Raw genomic sequence first — 23,183 nt, 5'->3', positions numbered from 1 at the left:
ACCCGTCCTTTTTGTACAGGTCACACCCGCCCCAAAGGAGATCCCAATGATCCAGAAATCTGAATCCTCACCCCCTGCTCCAATCCCTCAGCCAGGCATTTATCCTCCACCTCATTCTATTCTTATTCTCATTGTCCTGTGGCACAGGCAGTAATCCCGAGATTACTACCTTTGCAGTCCTGCTTCTCAACTTCCTTCCTAACTCACTGTAGTCTTTTTTCAGGACCTCTTCCCTTTTGCTACCTATGTCATTGGTACCAATATGTACCTCAGCCTCTGGCTGTTCTCCCTCCCACTGCAGGATATCTTGGACATGATCTGAAACATCCCGGACCCTGGCACCTTGGAGGCAAATTACCATCCAAATTTCTTTCCTGCGTCCACAGAATTGCCTGTCTGATCCCCTAACTATAGAGTTCCCTATCACTGCTGCCATCCCTTTCCTTTCCCTACCCTTCTGTGCCAAAGGGCCGGACTCTGTGCCAGAGGCACGGCCACTTTCGCTTACCCCCAGGTAGGCTGTTCCCCCACCCCCAACAGTACTCAAAGAGAAATACTTATTGTCCAGGGGTACAGCCACAGGGGTACTCTCTAGTACCTGACTCTTCCCTTCCCCCTCCTGACAATGACCCACATGCCTGTCTCCCATGGCCCTGGTGTGACCACCTGCCTATAACTCCTTTCTATCACCACCTCGCTCTCCCTGACCAGACGAAGGACATTGAACGGCATCTCCAGTTCCCTAACTCAATCCCTTAGGAGCTGCATCTCAACACATCTGGTACAGATATGGCCGTCCAGAGGTTGGGAGACTCCAGGACCGCCCACATCTGACAGTGAGCACAGAAAATCGGCTTCACACACATACTTCCTCCTTTCCGCAAATAACACAGGTAAACCTACCTTGCCTCGTCCTGTTACTGCCTAAGCCCGTTGAGCCAGAGCCCTATCACTCTGCTGCCTCTCACTCCGCTGCCCACTGCGAACACTGCCCGCTGGATATGGCGGTCTTCTTTTTAAACTTTTCACCATCTACTTGCTGACGTCACGCGCCTGCGCAGTCTCGCCTCTCTTTTACTCCAAGTAGTAACAAACTGCCTGCGCTCCAGAAAACAGCTGTTCACTCGCAGCCTTCTTGCTCCGAATACAGACAAATAATCCTCTTTGTGACATTGGGTCTTTTCCAAAGGAATTTTTTTTTTGTACTTTGGAGATGATATTTAAAGTGGCATTTCCGTCATGCACAGAAAAGAATTTTGGTCACTTTAATATTGAATGAAATTCGATATCATTCGTTTCTCTGTGGTTCTACTGTGTAGGAGCAACGCAAACAACCTCTCGATCTGTGATGTTAGGAATTTGCAATCACAATGATTCTCAGTTTACAAATTCTTACTCTCTACAGATTATTGTGCCCCATAACTCAAAAAAACTTCAGTCACCTTGATGATGACTGGGAAAGCACATCCATTCACTCTCTGAGTCGTCACAGTATTGATCTTTCTACAATACAAGGCCACATCAGAAACTCAAAACACTTGTCCATATTAAAAACAGTGTATCTGTTATTAGTGTCAATTACATAAAATTTGTTCCTTCTTTTCCTGCAGACATCGATGAATGTGTAACCAACACATCAAACTGTCAGCAAATCTGTAACAACACATTCGGAAGCTTCATGTGCAGTTGTAATCCAGGATTCAGAATCAATACTGCAAATAAGTCACTTTGTGACTGTGGGATATTATGCAATGATATATTTTATGAGATTTTGGGAGTAATATTTAATGTGGGAGTTCAGAATATCTTTTATGACTGACAATCTCCTGAAAGGAATGTACAGCTATGGTGCTTCACCATGCATTGTGCTGACACCGTAGAGTGTATCCTGCAATCTGTTGAAGATTTTAGTATGAATGGACAGTGTGGGTGTTGGCAAGCAAATGCTTAGCAAGTGTGTGATATGTGACGCCCTCCTTTCTACCCAGGCATCAATGAATGTGCAACCAACACATCAAACTGTCAGGTCATTTGCAACAACCACGATCGGAAATTTCATGTTCAGTTGGCATCCTGCCTTCAGCACCAACGTATCTAATTATTCTCCTTATGATGAGAGAATGTTTTCTAAAAGCATTTTCTCAGACTTCAGAAATGCTATTTAAAGTGGCATTTCTGACATGCACAGAAATGAATTTTGGCCACATTAATATTGAGTGAAAGAGGATATCATTTGTTGCTCTGTGATATTACAGTGTAGAAGCAACACAACCAATCATTTGATATGTGATGGTAGGAATTTGTAAACACAACAATTCTCAGTTTACAAATTCTTACTTTCTGCAAATTATTGTCTCCCATAACTCAAGTGAACTTCAGTCACCTTGATAAAGGTTTTAAAAGAGCACACATTCATTCTCTCTGAGTTATCACAATATTGATTTTTCTATAATAGAAGGTCACATCAGAAACTGAATAGAACTTGACTATATTAAGAAAAAGTGTATTAGTTTTTAATGCAAATTACATAATTGTGATTGAGATTTGGTCCTATTTTGCTGCAGACATCGATGAATGTGCAACCAACACATCAAACTGTCAACAAACCTGCAACAACACAATCGGAAGCTTTGTGTGTGGTTGTAATCCTGGCTTCAGCATCAACGTCACCAATACTTCACTTTGTGATAGTGGGATCTTCTCTAAACATATCCTTTCTCAGACATTTGGAATGATACTTAATGTGTTGGACCTCAATGCCTTTTTAAACTGATGTGCTCTATAAATGGATTTTAGTCACCTTAATATTGGATGAAATTCATAGCATTTGCTTCTGTGCTAGTACACTGTGGTGGTAAATTTCCACAGAATTAATTATACAAGTCAAAGTAAAATGCTGTATCTTTCGATAGTTATTCTATAATTTCTTCATATTGACCTATGAATTTTAAAGAATATACCCACCATAATACTGCCACTTTCCCAAAAGTTTGTAAACCGGAGTATACCTTGATGCCAATCATCAATGTCTGTAAAGAGAGTCACAAACACTCAGTTGACCATGTTTACAGTGACAGGGAAATATTTTTTAGTGCCTCAACTCTATACTGTGTGTTACCATTGTACAGTCCTTTCTGAAGCTCTTGAACAAAGTATTTGTTGGCAAACAGAAGTGCTAAGCATGTGCTTCATATGTCATCTTCTCTTTTCTCTCCAGACATCGACGAATGTGCAACTAACACATCAAACTGTCAGCAAATCTGCAACAACACAATCGGAAGCTTCATGTGCAGTTGTAATCTGGGATTCAGTATCAACGTCACCAATACTGCACTCTGTGATGGTAGGATTGTTTCTGAGTGTATATTTTATCACATTTAGGGAATAATATTTAATATGGTAGTTCTTAATGTTTTGTAACAGTTATGTGGCCTCACAAAGAAATTTAGTATTTTTAATATTGAATGAAAACAGATAATCCTTCATTCTCTGTGAAACTTCATGACAGTGAAATTTTAACATAGAATGTATAGAAAAAATCAGAATAAATAATTGAATGTCTAGTATGTAAATCATCGACCATTTCTTTGCATTATTCTGTGAAATCAGGTATTTAAACACGCTTCTTTCAATACTGCCACCATTTCACTAGAGGCTGCAGAAACTTAATTGTACTGCGATACCAGCAATCAAAATTACATTCACATCCCTACCTAACAGGAATTACCTGCAGCCTATTTAAACCCAGCTCTCATCCACTGTCATTGTTCACCCATCAGACCAGCCAACCTCATGGCTTGTTATTTTGTTGCCTATTATTACAGTTACCAATTATCACTGAATTTTTTTCTGCTGCTCTGCCTTTGGGTCAGGTTGATTCCAGAGATGGGGGGGGGGGGGGCGCGGATGGTTAGCCTTTGAGGAGACGGTACAATAATGCTTTGTGGAATTCAAAAGAATTAAAGGAGATCTTATAGGAAGATATAAAATTATGAAAGGGATAGATAAAATAGATGCAGAAAAGTCATTTCCACTGGTAGGGGAGACAAGAGCGAACTCCCCCCTCCCCCTCCCTCTCCTTCTCTCTCTCTCTCTGTCCCCTCTCCCCCTTCGATTCTGACTTTTAATTTCTCCTTAAACTTGTACTGTTTATTGATAATATTATGTGAAGAAGATATAACCAATAGTAGTCATCTAGTATCATGAGCTTGGCCTGTCCTTCCAGAGTAAACTATAAAAATAACTGTAGTGCGTTTTGAACTCAGTACACTAACGAACAATTACAATTGTAATTCACATGTGGTAAAACAAGTGAAGCTTTCTATGACTAGTAGGTTGTCAATCAGATGGGCTGCTTCATACTGCATAATGATAGCTTTCTCGATGATCGTTCCAGCTCTTACCCAGTCAGGTGGAAAGAAGACAGGTTGATGTCCTCAAACCTACAGATACCATACATGTTGAATTGGAAGGAGGGTCACTGGTGCAGTTGAGTGATCTATGATAGATCCAAGCAAGAACCTACCTAAGACAATGTCACACAGTTTATAGTCCACTAGCTCATGAACATTTTCGGTATCTTTATGCATTCAAGTTATCTGATAAAACAATAGTGGGAAATCAGTGAGTTGCTAGAAATATCAAGCGATCAGTAGATTGGTAATGTACCACCTGATCCCATAGTAGCTAAATAAAACTTTTCATTTCCAGATATCAATGAATGTGTATTCAGATCAACTTGTCAACAAAATTGCAAAAATACAATTGGAAGTTTTCAATGCAGTTGTAATGATTTATTCAGCATCAACAATGACAAATCATCATCATGTGATAGTAAAGTTTATTTACATATTTCCAATTACATTTGAAATATAATTTGTTGCACATTCCAACTATACAAGTAGCATCTGAGTTAAGTTTGCAGTTTAATGTTTGAAATTCAGCCTTCAGTAAAGGAATAAATTAATTTAAAGAAATGATTATAGTCATAGTCATACATTATTGATCCCGGGGGAAATTGGTTTTCGTTACAGTTGCACCATAAATAATAAATAGTAATAGAACCATAAATAGTTAAACAGTAATATGTAAATTATGCCAGTAAATAATGAAATAAGTCCAGAACCAGCCTATTGGCTCAGGGTGTCTGACCCTCCAAGGGAAGAGTTGTAAAGTTTGATGGCCACAGGCAGGAATGACTTCCTATGACGCTCTGTGCTGCATCTCGGTGGAATGAGTCTCTGGCTGAATGTACTCCTGTGCCCACCCAGTACATTATGTAGTGGATGGGAGACATTGACCAAGATGGCATGCAACTTAGACAGCAACCTCTTTTCAGATACCACTGTGAGAGAGTCCAGTTCCATCCCCACAACATCACTGGCCTTACGAATGAGTTTGTTGATTCTTTTGGTGTCTGCTACCCTCAGCCTGCTGCCCCAGCACACAACAGCAAACACAATAGCACTGGCCACCACAGACTCGTAGAACATCCTCAGCATCGTCCGGCAGATGTTAAAGGACCTCAGTCTCCTCTGGAAATAGAGACGGCTCTGACCCTTCTTGTAGACAGCCTCAGTGTTCTTTGACCAGTCCAGTTTATTGTCAATTCGTATCCCCAGGTATTTGTAATCCTCCACCATGTCCACACTGACCCCCTAGATGGAAACAGGGGTCACCGGTACCTTAGCTCTCCTCAGGTCTACCACCAGCTCCTTAGTCTTTTTCACATTAAGCTGCAGATAATTCTGTTCACACCATGTGACAAAGTTTCCTACCGTAGCCCTGTACTCAGCCTCATCTCCCTTGCTGATGCATCCAACTATGGCATCCAACTTCTGAAGATGACAAGACTCTGTGCAGTAGTTGAAGTCCGAGGTGTAAATGGTGACGAGAAAGGGAGACAAGACAGTCCCCCGTGGAGCCCCAGTGCTGCTGATCACTCTGTCAGACACACAGTGTTGCAAGCACACGTACTGTGGTCTGCCAGTCAGGTAATCAAGAATCCATGATACCAGGGAAGCATCCACCTGCATCGCTGTCAGCTTCTCCCCCAGCAGAGCAGGGCGGATAGTGTTGAACGCAATGGAGAAGTCAAGAAACATGACCCTCACAGTGCTCGCTGGCTTGTCCAGGTGGGCGCAGACACGGTTCAGCAGGTAGACGATGGCATCCTCAACTCCTAGTCGGGGCTGGTAGGCGAACTGGAGGGGATCTAAGTGTGGCCTGACCATAGGCCAGAGCAGCTCCAGAACAAGTCTCTCCGGGGTCTTCATGATGTGGGAGGTCAGTGCCACCAGTCTGTAGTCATTGAGGCCGCTGGGGCGCGGCGTCTTCGGCACAGGGATGAGCAGGACGTCTTCCACAGTACAGGAACCCTCCGGAGCCTCAGGCTCAGGTTGAATACATTAGTCACAGTTTAAAGCATAAATGTGCTAATTTACCCAAACGCACCAACATTCATGTGCTGATCTCCCAGGACATACAAAATACTACTACAGAATGTATTCCTCTTGACTGTCCACAGAACTGGATTTATTTTCTGTACCAATGTCATAACTTCATTTGATAAAGGCTTTAAAAGAGCACACATTCATTCTCTCTGAGTCATCACAATATTGATTTTTCTATAATAGAAGGTCGCATCAGAAACTGAATAGAACTTGACTATATTAAGAAAAAGTGTATTAATTTTTAATGCAAATTACATAAATGTGATTGAGATTTGGTCCTATTTTGCTGCAGACATCGACGAATGTGCAACCAACACATCAAACTGTCAGCAAACCTGCAACAACACAATCGGAGGCTTCATGTGCAGTTGTAATCCGGGATTCAGCATCAACGTCACCAATAGTTCACTTTGTGATGGTAGGATTGTTTCTGAGTGTATAATTCTATCAGATTTAGGGAATAATATTTATTATGGTAGTTCTTAATGTTTTGTAACAGTTATGTGGCCTAACAAAGAAATTTAGTATTTTTAATATTGAATGAAAACAGATAATCTTTCATTCTCTGTGAGACTTCATGACAGTGAAATTTTAACATGGAATGTATAGAAAAAATCAGTATAAATAATTGAATGTCTAGTATGTAAATCATCAACAATTTCTTTGCATTATCCTGTGAAATCAGGTAATTAAACATGCTTCTTTCAATACTGCCACCACTTCACTAGAGGCTGCAGAAACTTGAGTGTACTGTGATACCAGCAATCAAAATCACCTACCTACCTACCTACCAGGAATTACCTGCAGCCTATTTAAACCCAGCTCTCATCCAATGTCATTGTTCACCCATCAGACCAGCCAACCTCATGGCTTGTTATTTTGTTACCTATTATTACAGTTACCAATTTTCGCTGAATTTTTTCCGCTGCTCTGCCTTTGGGCCAGGTTGATTTCAGAGATGAGCAGGGGTGGTTAGCCTTTGAGGAGAGAGTGCAATAATGCTTTGTGGAATTCAGAGGAATGAAAGGAGATCTTATAGAAAGATATAAAATTATGAAAGGGATAGATAAGATAGATGCAGGAAAGTCATTTCCACTGGTAGGGGAGACAAGAGCAAACTCCCCCTCTCCCCCTCCCTCTCCTTCTCTCTCTCTCTCTCTCTCTCTACCCCCTCCCCCTTCAATTCTGACTTTTAATTTCTCCTTAAACTTGTACTGTTTATTGATAATATTATGTGAAGAAAATATAACCAATAGTAGTCATTTAGTATCATGAGCTTGGCCTGTCCTTCCAGAGTAAACTATAAAAATAGCTGTAGTGCGTTTTGAACTCAGTACACTAACGAACAATTACAATTGTAATTCACATGTGGTAAAACAAGTGAAGCTTTCTATGACTAGTAGGTTGTCAATCAGATGGGCTGCTTCATACTGCATAATGATAGCTTTCTCGATGATCGTTCCAGCTCTTACCCAGTCAGGTGGAAAGAAGACAGGTTGATGTCCTCAAACCTACAGATACCATACATGTTGAATTGGAAGGAGGGTCACTGGTGCAGTTGAGTGATCTATGATAGATCCAAGCAAGAACCTACCTAAGACAATGTCACACAGTTTATAGTCCACTAGCTCATGAACATTTTCGGTGTCTTTATGCATTCGAGTTATCTGATAAAACAATAGTGGGAAATCAGTGAGTTGCTAGAAATATCAAGCAATCAGTAGATTGGTAATGTACCACCTGATCCCATAGTAGCTAACTAAAACTTTTCGTTTCCAGATATCAATGAATGTGTATTCAGATCAACTTGTCAACAAAATTGCAAAAACACAATTGGAACTTTTCAATGCAGCTGTAATGATTTATTCAGCATCAACAATGACAAATCATCATAAGACCATAAGACAAAGGAGCAGAAGTAGGCCATTCAGCCCATCGAGTCTGCTCTGCCATTTTATCATGAGCTGATCCATTTTATCCTATTTAGTCCCACTCCCCCGCCTTCTCACCATAACCTTTGATCCCCTGGCTACTCAGATACCTATCAATCTCTGCCTTAAATACATCCAATGACTTGGCCTCCACTGCTGCCCGTGACAACAAATTCCATAGATTCACCACCCTCTGACTAAAAAAATTTTTTTGCATTTCTGTTCTGAAAGGGCGCCCTTCAATCCTGTGATAGTAAAGTTTATTTACATACTTCCAGTTACATTTGAAATATAATTTGTTGCACATTCCAACTAGACAAGTAGCATCTGAGTTAAGTTTGCAGTTTAATGTTTTAAATTCTGCCTTTATTAAAGGAATAAATTAATTTAAAGAAATGATTAATCACAGTTAAAAGCATAAATGTGCTAATTTACCCAAACACACCAACATTCATGTGCTGATCTCACAAGAAATACAAAATGCTACTACAGAATGTATTCCTCTCGACTGTTCACAGAACTGGATTTATTTTCTGTACCAATGTCATGACTTCATTTGCAAATAATGCAGCTGAAACCTTGTGTGCTTAAAGTAGCCATGGCAAACGGATGTGGATCAGGACAGTGCAGTGTGAAATTGACGAGAAACTCTAGAAATCTGCTCATGCATTAATATTAGAAATCTGAATGTTGCTCCGTTTAATCCAGGGCAGATTCAAATATATGATTAGACCCTATATAAAGGAGAAAGATTAAAGGATATCTTACTGCTTCATTTGATATCCAATCATACGCGGTAGCAATCAAGACTGAATCACTGATGGTGTCCTCTTCAGATAATGCTATAGATCTGTGCCACTGCTTCTCATCAGGAGAAGCATTAATCAGTCTTTTTAATACTCTCTCTAATATGAAGGTAAAGTAGCCAATAATATAAAAGAGAATACCATAAGTTTTTCAGATATATAAAGTATAAAAAGAAGTTGAGAGTGGATATTTGACCACTGGAAAATGACATTAGAGAGGTAGTAATGTGGAACAAAGAAATGGTGGATGAATTTAGTAAGCATTTGTGTCAGTCTTCACAATGAAAAACACCAGCAATGTGCCAGAAATTCAAGACTGTCAGGGGCAGAAGTGAGAGTGTTGATATTACAAAGGAGAAGGGTCTTGTGAAGCTAAAAGGTCTGAAGATAGATAAGTTACCTGGACCAGATGAACTGCACCCCAGAGTTCAGAAAAAAGGTAGCTGAAAAGATTGTGGAGGCATCATTAGTGATCTTTCAAGAATCACTAGATCTTGGAATGGCTCCACAGGACTGGAAAAAACACAAATGTCACTCCACTCTTTAAGAAAGGAGGGAGGCAAAGGACAGGAAATTATAGACCAGTTAGCCTGATTTTAATGGTTGGGATGATGCTGGAGTCCATTATTATGGATGAGTTTTCGGGGTAGTAGGAAGCACATGATAAAATTGGCCGAAGTCAGTGTGGCTTCCTTAAGGGGAAATCTTGCCTGACAAACCTGTTGGAATTCCTAGAGGAAATAACAGGTAGAATAGGCAAAGGAGAGTCAGTGGATGTTGTTTACTTGGATTTTAGGGCCTAAGACTAGAGGGAATGGTCTCAGAATAAAGGGGCATCCTTTTAGAGATAAGGAGACATTTCTTTAACCAGAGAGTGGTGAGTCTGTGGAATTCTTTGCTACAAGCAGCTGTGGAGGACAAGTCTTTATGTATGTTTAAGATCGAGATTGATAGATTATTTATTGGTCAGGGCATAAAGGGATATGGGAAGAAGGCAAGAGATTGTGGCTGAGAGGAAAATTGGATTAGCCATGACAAAATGGTGGGGCAGACTTGACAGGCCAAGTGGCCTAATTATGCTCCTATATCTTATGGTCTTATGGTTTTATTTTTGGAAAGACTTTGACAAAGTGCCACACATGAGGCTGCTAAACAAGTTAAAAGCCCTTGGTATTGTAGGAAAGATACTACTATGGATAGATTGGCTGACAGGCAGGAGGCAAAGAGTGGGAATAAATGGGGCCTTTTCTGGTTGTTTACCGTTCACTAATGGCATTTCATAGGGGTCACTTCATTTCATGTTATATATCAATGATTTGGATGACGGAATTGATGGCTTTGTGGCCGAGTTTGCGGGTGATACAAAGATAGGTGGAGGGGCGGGTTGTGTTGAGGAAGCAGGGATTCCGCAGAAGGTCATTGACAGGTTAGGAGAATAGGCAAAGAAGTGGCAGATGGAATATAATGTATGGAAGTGTGTGACCATACACTTTGGAAGAAGGAATAAAGTGGTAGACCATTTTCTAAATGGGGAGAATGTTCAAAAATCTGAGGTGCAGAAAGACTTTGTGTAGGATTCCCTAAAGGTTGACTTACAGGTTGAGTCAGTGGTAAGGAAGGCAAATGTAATGTTAGTATTCATTTCGAGAAGACTTTTAGACAGAGTGGTGAATCTGTGGATCATTGCCAATGGCAGCTGTGGAGGCCACATCTTCATGTACAGTATACTTAAAGCCAAGGTTGTTAGATTTTTGATTGTTCAGGGCATGAAGGCACATGGGGAGAAGGTAGGAGAATGGGGCTGAGAGGAAAATTGATCAGCCATTATGAAATGGCAGAGCAGGCTTGATGGACCACATGGCCTAATTCTGCTCCTTTATCTGAGGAACTTATAGGACTAGAATAGAAGAAGACAAGAGGTAACACTGAGGCTTTGTAAGACTGTACTTGGAAAATTGTAAGCAGTTTTGGTCCCCTTTTCTCAGAAAAGATGTACTGATATTGGACAGGGTCCAGAGGAAGTTCAAGAGAATGATTTGAGATTGAAAGGGTTAATGTATGAACATCATTTAATGGCTCTAGGCCTGTACTCGCGGAAGGTTAGAAGAATGAGGGATCTCAATGAAATCTATCGGCTATTATAAGGTCCAGATAGAGTGAATGTGCAGAAAGTGTTTCCTGTGGAGGCTGAGTCTAGAACTAGAGGACACAACCTCAGAATAGAGGGATGTCCCATTAGGACTGAGGTGAGGAGGATTTTTTTTAATCTGAGGGTAGTGACTCTGTGGAATTCATTGTCACGGATGGTTGTAGATGCTAAGTTACTGGCTATATTTAAAGCAGAGATTGATAGGTTCCTGGTTAGTAAGGCCATCAAAGGTTATGGGGAGCAGGCAGGAGAATGGGGTTGAGAGGGATAAATCATGCATAATGGAATGGCGAAGCAGACTTGATGGACCAAATGGCCTAATTCTGCTATGCCTTCTGGTCTTATGGTCTTCATTCTTTACTAAAAGAGCTGCCCCACCCTCTCTGCCTGCCTGCCTGTCATCTTGATACAATGTGTGTATCCCTGGGTGTTTATATCCCAACTCTGATATTCTCCCAGCCACGACTCATCGATGCCCAGAACATCATACTTGTCAATCTCTAACTCTGCTACATGATCACTTACCTTATTCCGTATACTGTATGGATTCAAATATAACATCTTCAGTCCTGTATTCATCACCCTTTTCAATTTTTATCTTTTTCGAAAATGCATTTACTTGTATACCAACTGCCCTATCCTCTGCCTTATCACTTTGGTCCCATCTCCCTGTCAAATTATTTTAAATCCTCCTGAGTAGCTCTAGCAAACCTGCTGACAAGGATATTGGTCTCCCTTGAGTTCAGGTGTAACAGGTCCTTTTTATACAGGTCATACCTTTCCCAGAAGAGATCCCAATGATCTGGAAATCCGAAACCCTGCACACATTCCTCAGCTGCGCATTCATCTGCCGTATCGTCCTATTCTTACCCTCACTGGTGCATGGCCAGGCAGCAATCCAGAGATTTCTACACTTCTGGCCCTGCTTTTCAAGGCTTCAAAGGTTTATTTATTGTCAAATATGTACGCAGTATACAACTCTGAAATTCTTCTTCTCCACATAGCCACAAAACCAAGAACAACCATGAAATTCAGTTCATGAACAGCAAACACACTCCAATCCCCACACAAAAAAGAATGGCAACACAATTATTAACCCCAAAAGCCCCTCCCCTGCATGAAACACAACAAGATCTTTGGCACTCAGACCCCTCTCCCCCTGCACAAAACACAAGATCATAACCCCCAAATTCCTCTCCCCTGTACAAAAAACAAGAAAGAATCAGCAAAAGTGCAGAATATAAAAAAAACTATAATGACTGAAAAAACACTCATAGTCCACAGTCTAAATCCATAGGCACAGAAAACATTGGTAACATACTACGGACGCAGCGTTCAGCTTTTGACCTAATTCCCTAGATTCTCTCTCAGGACCTCATCCCCTTTCCTACCTATGTCATTGGTACTAACATGTACTTCAACTTCTGACTGCTCACTCCCCCTTTAAAATGTTGTGAACCCAATCCGAAACATCCCTGACTGTGGCACCTGGAAGGCAACATACCATCTGGGTGTTTCTTTCACGTTTACAGAATCTCCAGCCTGCTCCTCTAACTACAGAATTCCCTATCAGCACTGCACATCTCTTCTTCCCTTCTTCCCTTCTGAGTCACAGAGCCGGGGACCTGGTTGCTGCAGCTTCTTCTGGTAGTTCATCCCCCCAACAGTATCGAAAGCAGTGTATTTTTTATTGAGTGTAACAGCCACAGGGGTATTCTGTATGGGCTGCCTATTTTCATTTCCTCTCCTTATAGTCACACACCTATCTAGATCCTGCAACTTAGAAGTGACCACCTCCCTGTAGCTACTGTCTATCACCTCCTCATTTTCCCGTATGAGCCAAAGGACATCAAGCTGCAGCTCCAGTTCCAAGGTGTGGAGGAGGATGGAAGAGCTAGTGTCACGCTTCATCCCCAGCAGCTGCGTAACAGAGGACTCTCTTGATCTATGAGCTGTTCACGGGACGCACACGGAGACCAACATCCGGTGCTGCTGGCAGATCATCAACTCGGTGAAAGACGCTCTTTGGTCGGCCCGAAGCTTGATGATCTACCAGCACATGGAGATGTCCGTGGGAGAATGCTGCCGACTGGCACATTCTCGGCTGCAGGAGTACGTGCTGAGGGACGCACTGATACTTGGTGCAGGCACTGCAAGGGCCCGACAGGGAAGGACCACGGTTTACAGTTCTTCTCCCGTGGGACTAGGAGGGGTCAGGTGGTGGGGAATATATCCCTCAACAATGGTGGGTAAAGATGAAACAATAGCGTGCCATGTGAGTGGCTGAAAGTGTGGAACTGTATAATGTAGTGGAAACATCTGTAAAGGATTGAAAGTCAGTGAATGGTTCATTGTAAATAATTTTATTTTTGAATAAAGTATATTTTGTTAAAAAAGTCTCTAAGGAGATGAAGCGTGATGCACTTCATGCAGGTGTAGTTATCAGGGAGTTTGGAGGTCTCCCAAATTTCCCACATCTCAGACAAGGAACATACCACTATCTCCGGATCCATTCTCAGCGCACTAGCTATGTAATAACAGAAAAGAAACTTAGTAGAAACTTTCTTACTTATTTATTTGGGACCTCTGCCTATGCTTACCCAAACCTGTTCTTGTCTAAGCAGCACCACTCCAACAATGGCTGCTCCACCTCCTTTCTTTTCACTGGCCCCACCAACTGGAACCAGAACGTTTTCACTAAAGTACAACATGACCACAATCTGTATACTGTGTACAAACTCTGTAACTCTGTTTTAGGTCTCCAAGAGCAACCACAGACAATGAATGGAAAACATTATGATATCTTAAATATTCTTTAGGAAGGGCGCTAGGCACTATCTGGATGCAAACAAAATCAAATCAGGTCTAAGGTTCCTCTATTGGTCAGGGTCATCTGTACTGTCAGTACGATATGGAAAGCAAATTGTTGCTCATGCAATAAGCAACAACTAACCATATAGCTGATGACTCCAAAGGAATAGCAGAGACTATTACATTTTGGCACCAGCAGCATCAAATGTCTAACATAGAGACTCAGTCTTCAGATTTTTCCTCGGGGTTTACTCCCGAAGCCTTCCCCGTGAGTGGGTATAGCAACGAGGCAGTGAAGGTTTGAGATCAGAATTGTCCTTCTCCTAGATGAGCTGCCAAACCCCATCTGCACGATGTGACTCATTTTAAGGCGTCAATAACCTACCTTTGCACCTTCTCCAGCCAGTAGAAACAGTCCCATCAGGCTTAGTAGGTATGCCACCTGTGAAGGCCAGGACTTGGTTGTCAGAGGCAATTTGAGATGCACGCCGTGTGGAACATTTAGTGGAGATTATCCCCACTACAGCCCACTCTTGTTCCCCAGCTATGGCAACCGCAAGGAACCAGAAATCAAATCAGGAAAACAGGAAATACATTGAAAAATTAAATAAACTGTTATATTCTCATCAAAGGAAGTATTCAACATAATGAAGGGTTTGAAAGGTAAAAGATTGTGCCATAAAGTAGTGAGAGGAGAACAAATTTCAATGCATCATTTATGATCTAGAATGTGGTGCGCTGGAAGTAAATTCAATGGTAATTTATAATAGGAATTAAATAAGATAAGTAGATAATTAGAAATTTGGCCTGTCCCCTAAAACCCTCACTAATTTTTATAGATGCACCGTAGAAAGCATTCTTCTAGGGTGCATCACAACCTGGTATGGAAGTTGTCCTGTCCAAGACCGAAAGAAGCTGCAGAAGATCATGAACACGGTGCAGTACATCACACAAACCAATCTTCCGTCCGTGGACTCACTTTACACTGCATACTGTCGGAGCAGTGCTGCCGGGATAATCAAGGACACGACCCACCCAGCCAATACACTTTTCATCCCCCTTCCCTCCAGGAGAAGGCTCAGGAGCTTGAAGACTTGCACGGCCAGATTTGGGAACAGCTTCTTTCCAACTGTGATAAGACTGCTGAACGGATCCTGACCCGGATCTGGGCTGTACCCTCCAAATATCCGGACCTGCCTCTCGGTTTTTTTGCACTACCTTACTTTCCATTATTCTATTTTCTACTTATGATTTATAATTTAAATTTTTAATATTTAGTATCGATTTGTAATCCAGGGAGCAGGAAGCGCAGAATCAAATATCGCTGTGATGATTGTACGTTCTAGTATCAATTGTTTGGCAACAATAAGGTATAAAGTATAAGTACTTAAGAGGGGTGATTGGTAAGTTCGTGGCCTAAGGTAGAAGGAGTCAATTTTAGAAAACCTAGCACATTTATTTTTCAACATAGTCCCCTTCTACATGTACACACTTAGTCCAGCGGTCGTGGAGCATACGGATCCCTTCTTTGTAGGAGTGGTCCACAGCAGGGGTGATTGATAAGTTCGTGGCCTACGGTAGAAGGAGATGAGTTATTAACTTCAAACTTTCAGCATTATCACTCAAAGAGTTGAACTGCACGTGCATGTAACAAGAGCAACTTGGACCGCCAGGTGGTCCACAGCAGAGGTGATTGATAAGTTCGTGGCCTAAGGTAGAAGGAGATGAGTTATACAACTCTCATTACATGTGCATGCAGTTCAACTCCGAGTGAAAATGCAGAAAGTTTGAAGTTCATAACTGATTTTCTTCTACTTTAGGCCACGAACTTATCAATCATCCCTGCTGTAGACCACCTCTGGAGGTCCAAGAAACCGACTTCTACAAAGAAGGGATCCGTATGCTCTGCGACTGCTGGACTAAGTGTGTAAATGTAGGAAAAATAAATGTGCCTAGGTTTTTTAAAATTGACTCCTACCTTAGGCCACGAACTTATCAATCACCCCTCGTACCATGGGAGCTTAATAGAGCTGGGGGAAAGTTGGACAAATGGGACTAATTGGAATGTACCTTTAAAGACCAGAAACTGTTGCTCAGATTGTGTGCGTGCGTGCCTGTTGCTTTAATCTATAACTTTAGGAAGTGTTATATACATTTCCAGAATATTATCATGCCCATTTGCAGTATTTGCCCATTTTGTCTAAATATATACTATTTTCCATCATGAGAACACCAGAACATTTAAGAAACATCCTACCTGCAGTGGACTTCAACCTTTAGTCATTTCTTCTTTACATTATGTGCAGCACAACATAAAGTTATCCTGCGATATACAGTCACAAGTGGGGATCTGAACTTGGCTCTTCAACATGTAAGAGAGAAGATTATTGAAAAGCTGCAACATGAAGCTCTTCGGATTCTTCGGATAAAGAAAAGGTATATTCTGTAAAATAATGAACAAATGTGTAAATACATGGTATAAATTGGCATTTTTACAATTGAACAGTTGTGTGGCTGTAAAAAAGAATGCTTATTCCTTAAATCTGGTTCTAGATTCAGGGAGTGGATGGGATGAATTATGATCTTCACATTATGAATGTTTTTGCTGAGTAAAGGATAATGATTCAGATGTCAGAATGTCAGATCTGACATTCATTTAAATATAATTTTATATCAATTATCACAGAAACATTGAATTAGCACAGAAAACTCTCATTAGATGGAGGTATCGCGGCTGCTGATTATCAATGCAATACAGTATTAGAAACTAATGCGTCCTAAAGTGAGGCACATTTTATCCGAACAATATGTTGTGGTGATACTTCATGACTCAATTAGTCTGAATCAATACTTTTCTATTTACTAGATCCTGCTTCTCTGAACTCAGTTAAAATAATTATTCCACAATTGTAAGAACAACCCAAGCAGGCCCTAATATTGGAGTATCGTGATCAGTTTTGGACCCTATTCCTAAGAAAGAATTGTTAGCATTGAAGGGGTCCAGAGGAGATTCAGCAGAATTATCCCAGGAATGAAGGAGTTAATGTATGAGGAGCTTTCGATAGCTCAGCACCTGTACTCAATAGAGTTTAGAAAAACAAGCGGGGGGGGGGGGCACTCTCATTGAAATCTATCTACTATTAAAATGCCTAGAAAGAATGGATGTTCAGAGGGTGTTTCTTATAGAGGGGAGTGTAGGACCAGAGGACACAGCCCCAAAATAAAAGAACACCTCATTAGAATAGAGATGAGGATGAATTTTATTAGCCTGAAGGTGGTGAATCTGTGGAATCCATTGCCACAGATGGCTGTGGAAGCCAAGTATTTGGGTATATTTAAAATAGAAGTTGATAGCTTCTTGACTAGTAAGGGTGTCAAAGGCTACAGGAGAAGGCAGCTGAATGGGGTTGAGGGAGATAGTAAGCCAGCCATGATAGAATGGCAGAGCAGATTTGATGGGCTGAAAGGCCTAATTCTGCTCCTGAGTCTTATAAGAGTTAAGTATGCCCTATACTAATACCGTAATATTGATTTTATTTTCAGCGGGGAATTATAAACAGAAGAAGCACAGAACAGAGAAAGATTTTCATCTTAGTGAAATTTATAATGCATAATATAATGATTGATACCTCAAGTGGAATGATAGTGTATAATATTCATTATTCTAAAATAAAAGAACTTAACAGTAAGTTTATTTAAATCCTGTTCCTATTACGGCCTATGCCTTTATTCTTTTTTTTCCTATTATACAGTATGTGTAGAAATTGTGCCATAATAGATGGGTTGATACTTCGATCTTATATGCAACTGATTAAAATGTTATATCATAATTTAACTAAACTTAGAGCCGAAATATTTGAAGGCTGCTCCAAAATGTTTCAGCGCAGGTACCCAGAAAGACAAGGACAAGCTATAATTGCAATTAAATTATAGGTTCCTCCTAAATGCAACTTACCTGCCATTTGCATTTATGCCTGGATTTAATAAATTTTCTGGGATAAAACAATACAAATCTAAAGAATTATTACTTTATTCAGCAATATTGAGAAATATTTAAAGAATTCTTCTGGCGATTTCATTGATCCTACTGGAGTTGGAGCATTTTAAATTTCAAGGTCTAACTAAAAGCTTCTAGGCAATTTGTACCTTGAAAGTTATTTCCCATAATATTGTCATACCTATTCATAAAGTCAACAATTCCAATGATTGGTTTGCATTTGATTCATTGCATTGAAACATTTCTTTGAAATCACACTCTGAGTTTTAGCTGCTGACAGTTCATACAGTATATTGTATATGCTCAGAAATTGTATAATTCACTCTGTGCTCTGAGTACTGCTGGAACATGATCATATAATAGATAAAAAATAAATTATTGTGACTTAGTAGAATAATAAATGGAACATTTTGTACTAGCAAAATTGGAGCGGATTGTATATAGCTGATATTACATTTTTTATGCTTAAAGGTTCTAAAGAAAAATTGCCAATGATTGTTTCAACATTTTTGGATTCAATACCTAAACTAATTATAGTTGATGATGGCCTAAATGAAAACAAAACAGGTTTATTTGCTTCAATATCAACATTCTTCTGTATCATGATTTACAAAAGTATTTCACTTCTCTAGAATTCAAAGAGTATGCTTCAGGTACTTGGAAGACAGTGTCAATGTTAATACATGGATTGGAGTGGTGGCACAGGGCAGACAAATCAGAAAAAAAATCAATTACATGATTAATTTTGTACTGACCACAGTAAGTAACAATGGTATAATATTGGTGGCTTTTAAACATTTCTACTTTTGCTTCTCTCACACACTCTTATGTAAAAAAATATAAAATTATAATGACTGTATTACAAGATAAATTAAAATTGGAATAAAGATTTTTAAAAGTACTTGTGCATTTAAATAAAGTTGTGTAATTTTGTTCCTTGCTTCATTGCACAACTTGCTTATCTTGATAACTGGGAGTATCTGTTCTGTCCTCATACCTGATTCTGATTCTTCCATTGTTTTCTCATCTTTTGCTCACTTTTATTTCTCATTGCTCTTGCCTTTGCTTTCTTTCTCTCTCCATTTCAATTTCTGCCTCTGTTGCTTGTTCTAAGTCTGTTCACTTTTCTAGGAGATATGGCTGACAGGAGATGGTGTGACAAAAAATTAGATTGTGATTGCTGCACACTGCATTAAGAATACATCTGCTTCTCTAGTATCCTTCTGTAAGGACTTCAGACACCTTTACTTAGACATACCAACGTGGAAAGCTGCTAGTGAGTGAGTGGAGATTTGAGGCTTTGACTCGAGAGATTCTGGCAGTTTTGGCAGTGCAATCAAGTCAATCAAGATTTGAATAGTTCAGCAGAAAGCAGTTAACTAGACAATAAGATTTGAATAGCTCAGACTCAGCAGAAAGCAGCTGATTGGGCAATCGAGGTCAGGTGACCAAACATTTTGAACAGCTCAAACAAATAAATAGAGGGGTAGCTCAAGCAGAGCAGCCAGTGAGTGAGCGGGCCAGTGAAGGAGTGGAGCTTTGAGACTGACTCAAGAGGTTTCGATGAGAAGAGGCAGAGGATGAGCCTGTTCCCAGTTAGTCTTTACAATGCCTCCTGAGACGGTGATGTTCCTCTCATGTGAGATGTGGCAGTCTTTGGGTAACCCCCATCTCCCACAGAGTCACATCTGCCAGAAGTGCATGCGGCTGGGTGATCTGAAAGACCATGTAAGGAATCTGGAGCAGCAACTGGGTGACCTTCGACTCGTAAGGGAGAATGAAGCAGTCATAGATGAGAGCTACAGGGAGGTAGTCACACCTAGGCTGCCAGAAGCAGGTTGATGGGTGACAGTCAGAGGGGGGAAAGTGAAGGTGAGTAGACAGGTAGTGCAGAGCACCCCTGTAGCCATTCCCCTGAATAATAAGTTTACCATCCTGGACACTGTTGGCAAGGACGAATGACCAGGTGTGAGCGATGGTGGCAGGGCTTCTGGCACTGAGTCTGACCCTGCGGTGAAGAAGGGTGGGACGGAGAAGAGGTGAGCTGTCGTCATTGGAGACTCTATAGTCAGGGGAGCAGACAGGAGATCTTGTGGACGTGAGAAGGACACCCACATGGTTTGTTGCCACCTGGGCGCCAGGGTCTGGGATGTCTCTGACCGGGTGCACGACATCCTGGTACAAGAGGGAAAGCAACCAGAATTCGTGATACATGTTGGCACCAATGACATAGGCAGGAAGAGGGATGAGGTCCTGAAGTGTGAGTTTTGGGAACTAGGCAGAAGGCTGAAGAACAGGACCTCAAGGGTGGCGTTCTCAGGATTGCTGCCAGTGCTATGTGATGGTAAGAATATAAGGAGATGGCAGTTGAATGCGTGGCTGAGGAGTTGGTGCAGGGGGCAGGGTTTTAGATTTTTAGATCATTGGGATCTCTTCTGGGGAAGGTGGGACCTGTACAGATTGGATGGGTTGCACCTGAACTCGAGGGGGAGCAATATCCTTGCAGGTAGGTTTGCTAGCATGGTTTGGGAGGGTTTAAACTAATTTGCAAGGGGGATGGGATCTGGAGCGATAGAGCAGTGAAAGAAGTGCATGGAGTAAAGCCAGATCTAACACATAGAGAGGCTTTGAGGGAAGAGAAGCAGAATAAATGGTGTAAAGGTAGTAAGGTAGAAGGGCTGAAGTGTGTGTAACTCAATGCAAGAAGCATCAGAAACAAAGGTGATGAACTGAGAGCTTGGATACATACATGGAATTATGATGTAGTGGCCATTACAGAGACTTGGCTGGCACCAGGACAGGATTGAATTCTCAATATTCCTGGATTTCAGTGCTTTAAAAGGGATGGGGGGGGAGGGGAGAAGGGGTGGCATTACTGGTCAGGGATACTATTACAGCTACAGAAAGGGTGGGTAATGTAGCAGGATCCTCTTTTGAGTCAGTATGGGTGGAAGTCAGGAACAGGAAGGGAGCAGTTACTCTACTGGGAGTATTCTATAGACCCCCTGATAGGAACAGAGATACCGAGGAGCAGATTGGGAGGCAGATTTTGGAAAGGTGCAAAAATAACAGGGTTGTTATTACTTCCCTAATATTGATTGGCACCTGATTAGTTCCAAGGGTTTGGACGGGGCGGAGTTTAAGTGTGCCCAGGACAGATTCCTGTCACAGTATGTTGACAGGCCGACTAGGGGAAATGCAATACTAGATCGAGTATTAGGTAACAAACCAGGTCAGGTCACAGATTTCTCAGTGGGTGAGCATCTGGGGGACAGTGACCACCACTCCCTGGCCTTCAGCATTATTATGGAAAAGGATAGAATCAGAGAGGACAGGAAAATTTTTAATTGGGGAAGGGCAAATTATGAGGCTATAAGGCTAGAACTTGCAGGTGTGAATTGGGATGATGTTTTTGCAGGGAAATGTACTATGGACATGTGGTCGATGTTTAGAGATCTCTTGCAGGATGTTAAGGATAAATTTGTCCCAGTGAGGAAGATAAAGAATGGTAGAGATAATGGTGGGAAGATGTGCCTGGAGGCTGTGGAAGTGAGAAAGGTCCTCAATGAATACTTCTCTTCAGTATTCACCGATGAGAGGGAACTTGATGACAATGAGGACGATATGAGTGAGATTAATGTTCTGGAGCATGTTGATATTAAGGGAGAGGAGGTGTTGGAGTTATTAAAATACATTAGTCCCTGGGGCTTGACGGAATATTCCCCAGGCTGCTCCACGAGGCAAGGGAAGAGATTGCTGAGCCTCTGGCTAGGATCTTTATGTCCTTGTTTTTTACCGGGATGGTACCGGAGGATTGGAGGGAGGCGAATGTTTTCCCTTGTTCAAAAAAGGTAGTAGGGATAGTCCGGGTAATTATAGACCAGCGAGCCTTACATCTGTGGTGGGGAAGCTGTTGGAAAAGATTCTTAGAGATAGGATCTATGGGCATTTAAAGAATCATGGTCTGATCAGGGACACACAGCATGGCTTTGTGAAGGGCAGATTGTGTCCAACAAGCCTGATAGAGTTCTCTGAGGAGGTGATTAGGCATATAGATGAGGGTAGTGCAGTGGATGTGATCTATATGGATTTTAGTAAGGTATTTGACAAGGTTCCACATGGTAGGCTTATTCAGAAAGTCAGAAGGCATGGGATCCAGGGAAGTTTGTCCAGGTGGATTCAGAATTGGCTTGCCTGCAGAGGGCAGAGGGTCGTGGTGGAGGGAGTACATTTAGATTGGAGGTTTGTGACTAGTGGTGTCCCACAAGGATCGGTTCTGGGACCTCTACTTTTTGTGATTTTTATTAACGACCTGAATGTGGGCAAGTTTGGTGACGACACAAAGGTTGGTGGTGTTGTAGATAGTGTAGGGGATTGTCGAAGACAGTAGAGAGACATTGATAGGATGCAGAGGTGGGCTGAGAAGTGGCAGATGGAGTTCAACCCAGAGAAGCGTGAGATGGTACACTTTGGAAGGACAAACTCCAAGGCAGAATACAAAGTAAATGGCAAGATACTTGGTAGTGTGGAGGAGCAGAGGGATCTGGGGGTACTTGTCCACAGATCCCTGAAAGTTGCCTCACAGGTAGATAAGGTAGTTAAGAAAGTTTATGGGGTGTTAGCTTTCATAAGTCAAGGGATAGAGTTTAAGAGTCATAGGGTAATGATGCAGCTCTATAAAACTCTGGTTAGGCCACACTTGGAGTACTGTGTCCAGTTCTGGTTCCCTCACTATAGGAAGGATGTGGAAGCATTGGAAAGGGTACAGAGGAGATTTACCAGGATGCTGCCTGGTTTAGAGAGTATGGATTATGATCAGAGATTCAGGGAGCTAGGGCTTTACTTTTTGGAGAGGAGGAGGATGAGAGGAGACATGATAGAGGTGTACAAGATATTAAGAGGAATAGATAAAGTGGATAGCCAGCACCTCTTCCCCAGGGCACCACTGCTCAATACAAGGGGACATGGCTTTAGGGTAAGGGGTGGGATGTTCAAAAGGGATATTAGAGGAAGGTTTTTTACTCAGAGTGGTTGGTG

The 23,183-nt window shown here is 41.5% G+C and overlaps 1 protein-coding gene across 1 annotated transcript in view; it reads left to right on the top strand.

Annotated features, from left to right (window-relative positions):
* The window catches only part of LOC140196262 (uncharacterized), a 60,877-nt gene extending 41,849 nt beyond the window's left edge, over window positions 1–19,028 (top strand). Inside the window, exons 21-24 of the mRNA XM_072255161.1 lie at window positions 3,218–3,343; window positions 6,745–6,870; window positions 16,456–16,585; window positions 17,693–19,028. Of these exons, the coding sequence (XP_072111262.1) occupies window positions 3,218–3,343; window positions 6,745–6,870; window positions 16,456–16,585; window positions 17,693–17,705 (395 nt within the window). The 3' untranslated portion in view covers window positions 17,706–19,028. The remainder of the gene's footprint in view (window positions 1–3,217; window positions 3,344–6,744; window positions 6,871–16,455; window positions 16,586–17,692) is intronic.
* Window positions 19,029–23,183: the final 4,155 nt, after the last annotated feature.

This window comes from Mobula birostris, chromosome 4, assembly GCF_030028105.1.
Source record: "Mobula birostris isolate sMobBir1 chromosome 4, sMobBir1.hap1, whole genome shotgun sequence".
NCBI classification, from domain to species: domain Eukaryota; kingdom Metazoa; phylum Chordata; class Chondrichthyes; order Myliobatiformes; family Myliobatidae; genus Mobula; species Mobula birostris.
This window is presented reverse-complemented; position numbering and strand designations above follow the sequence as displayed.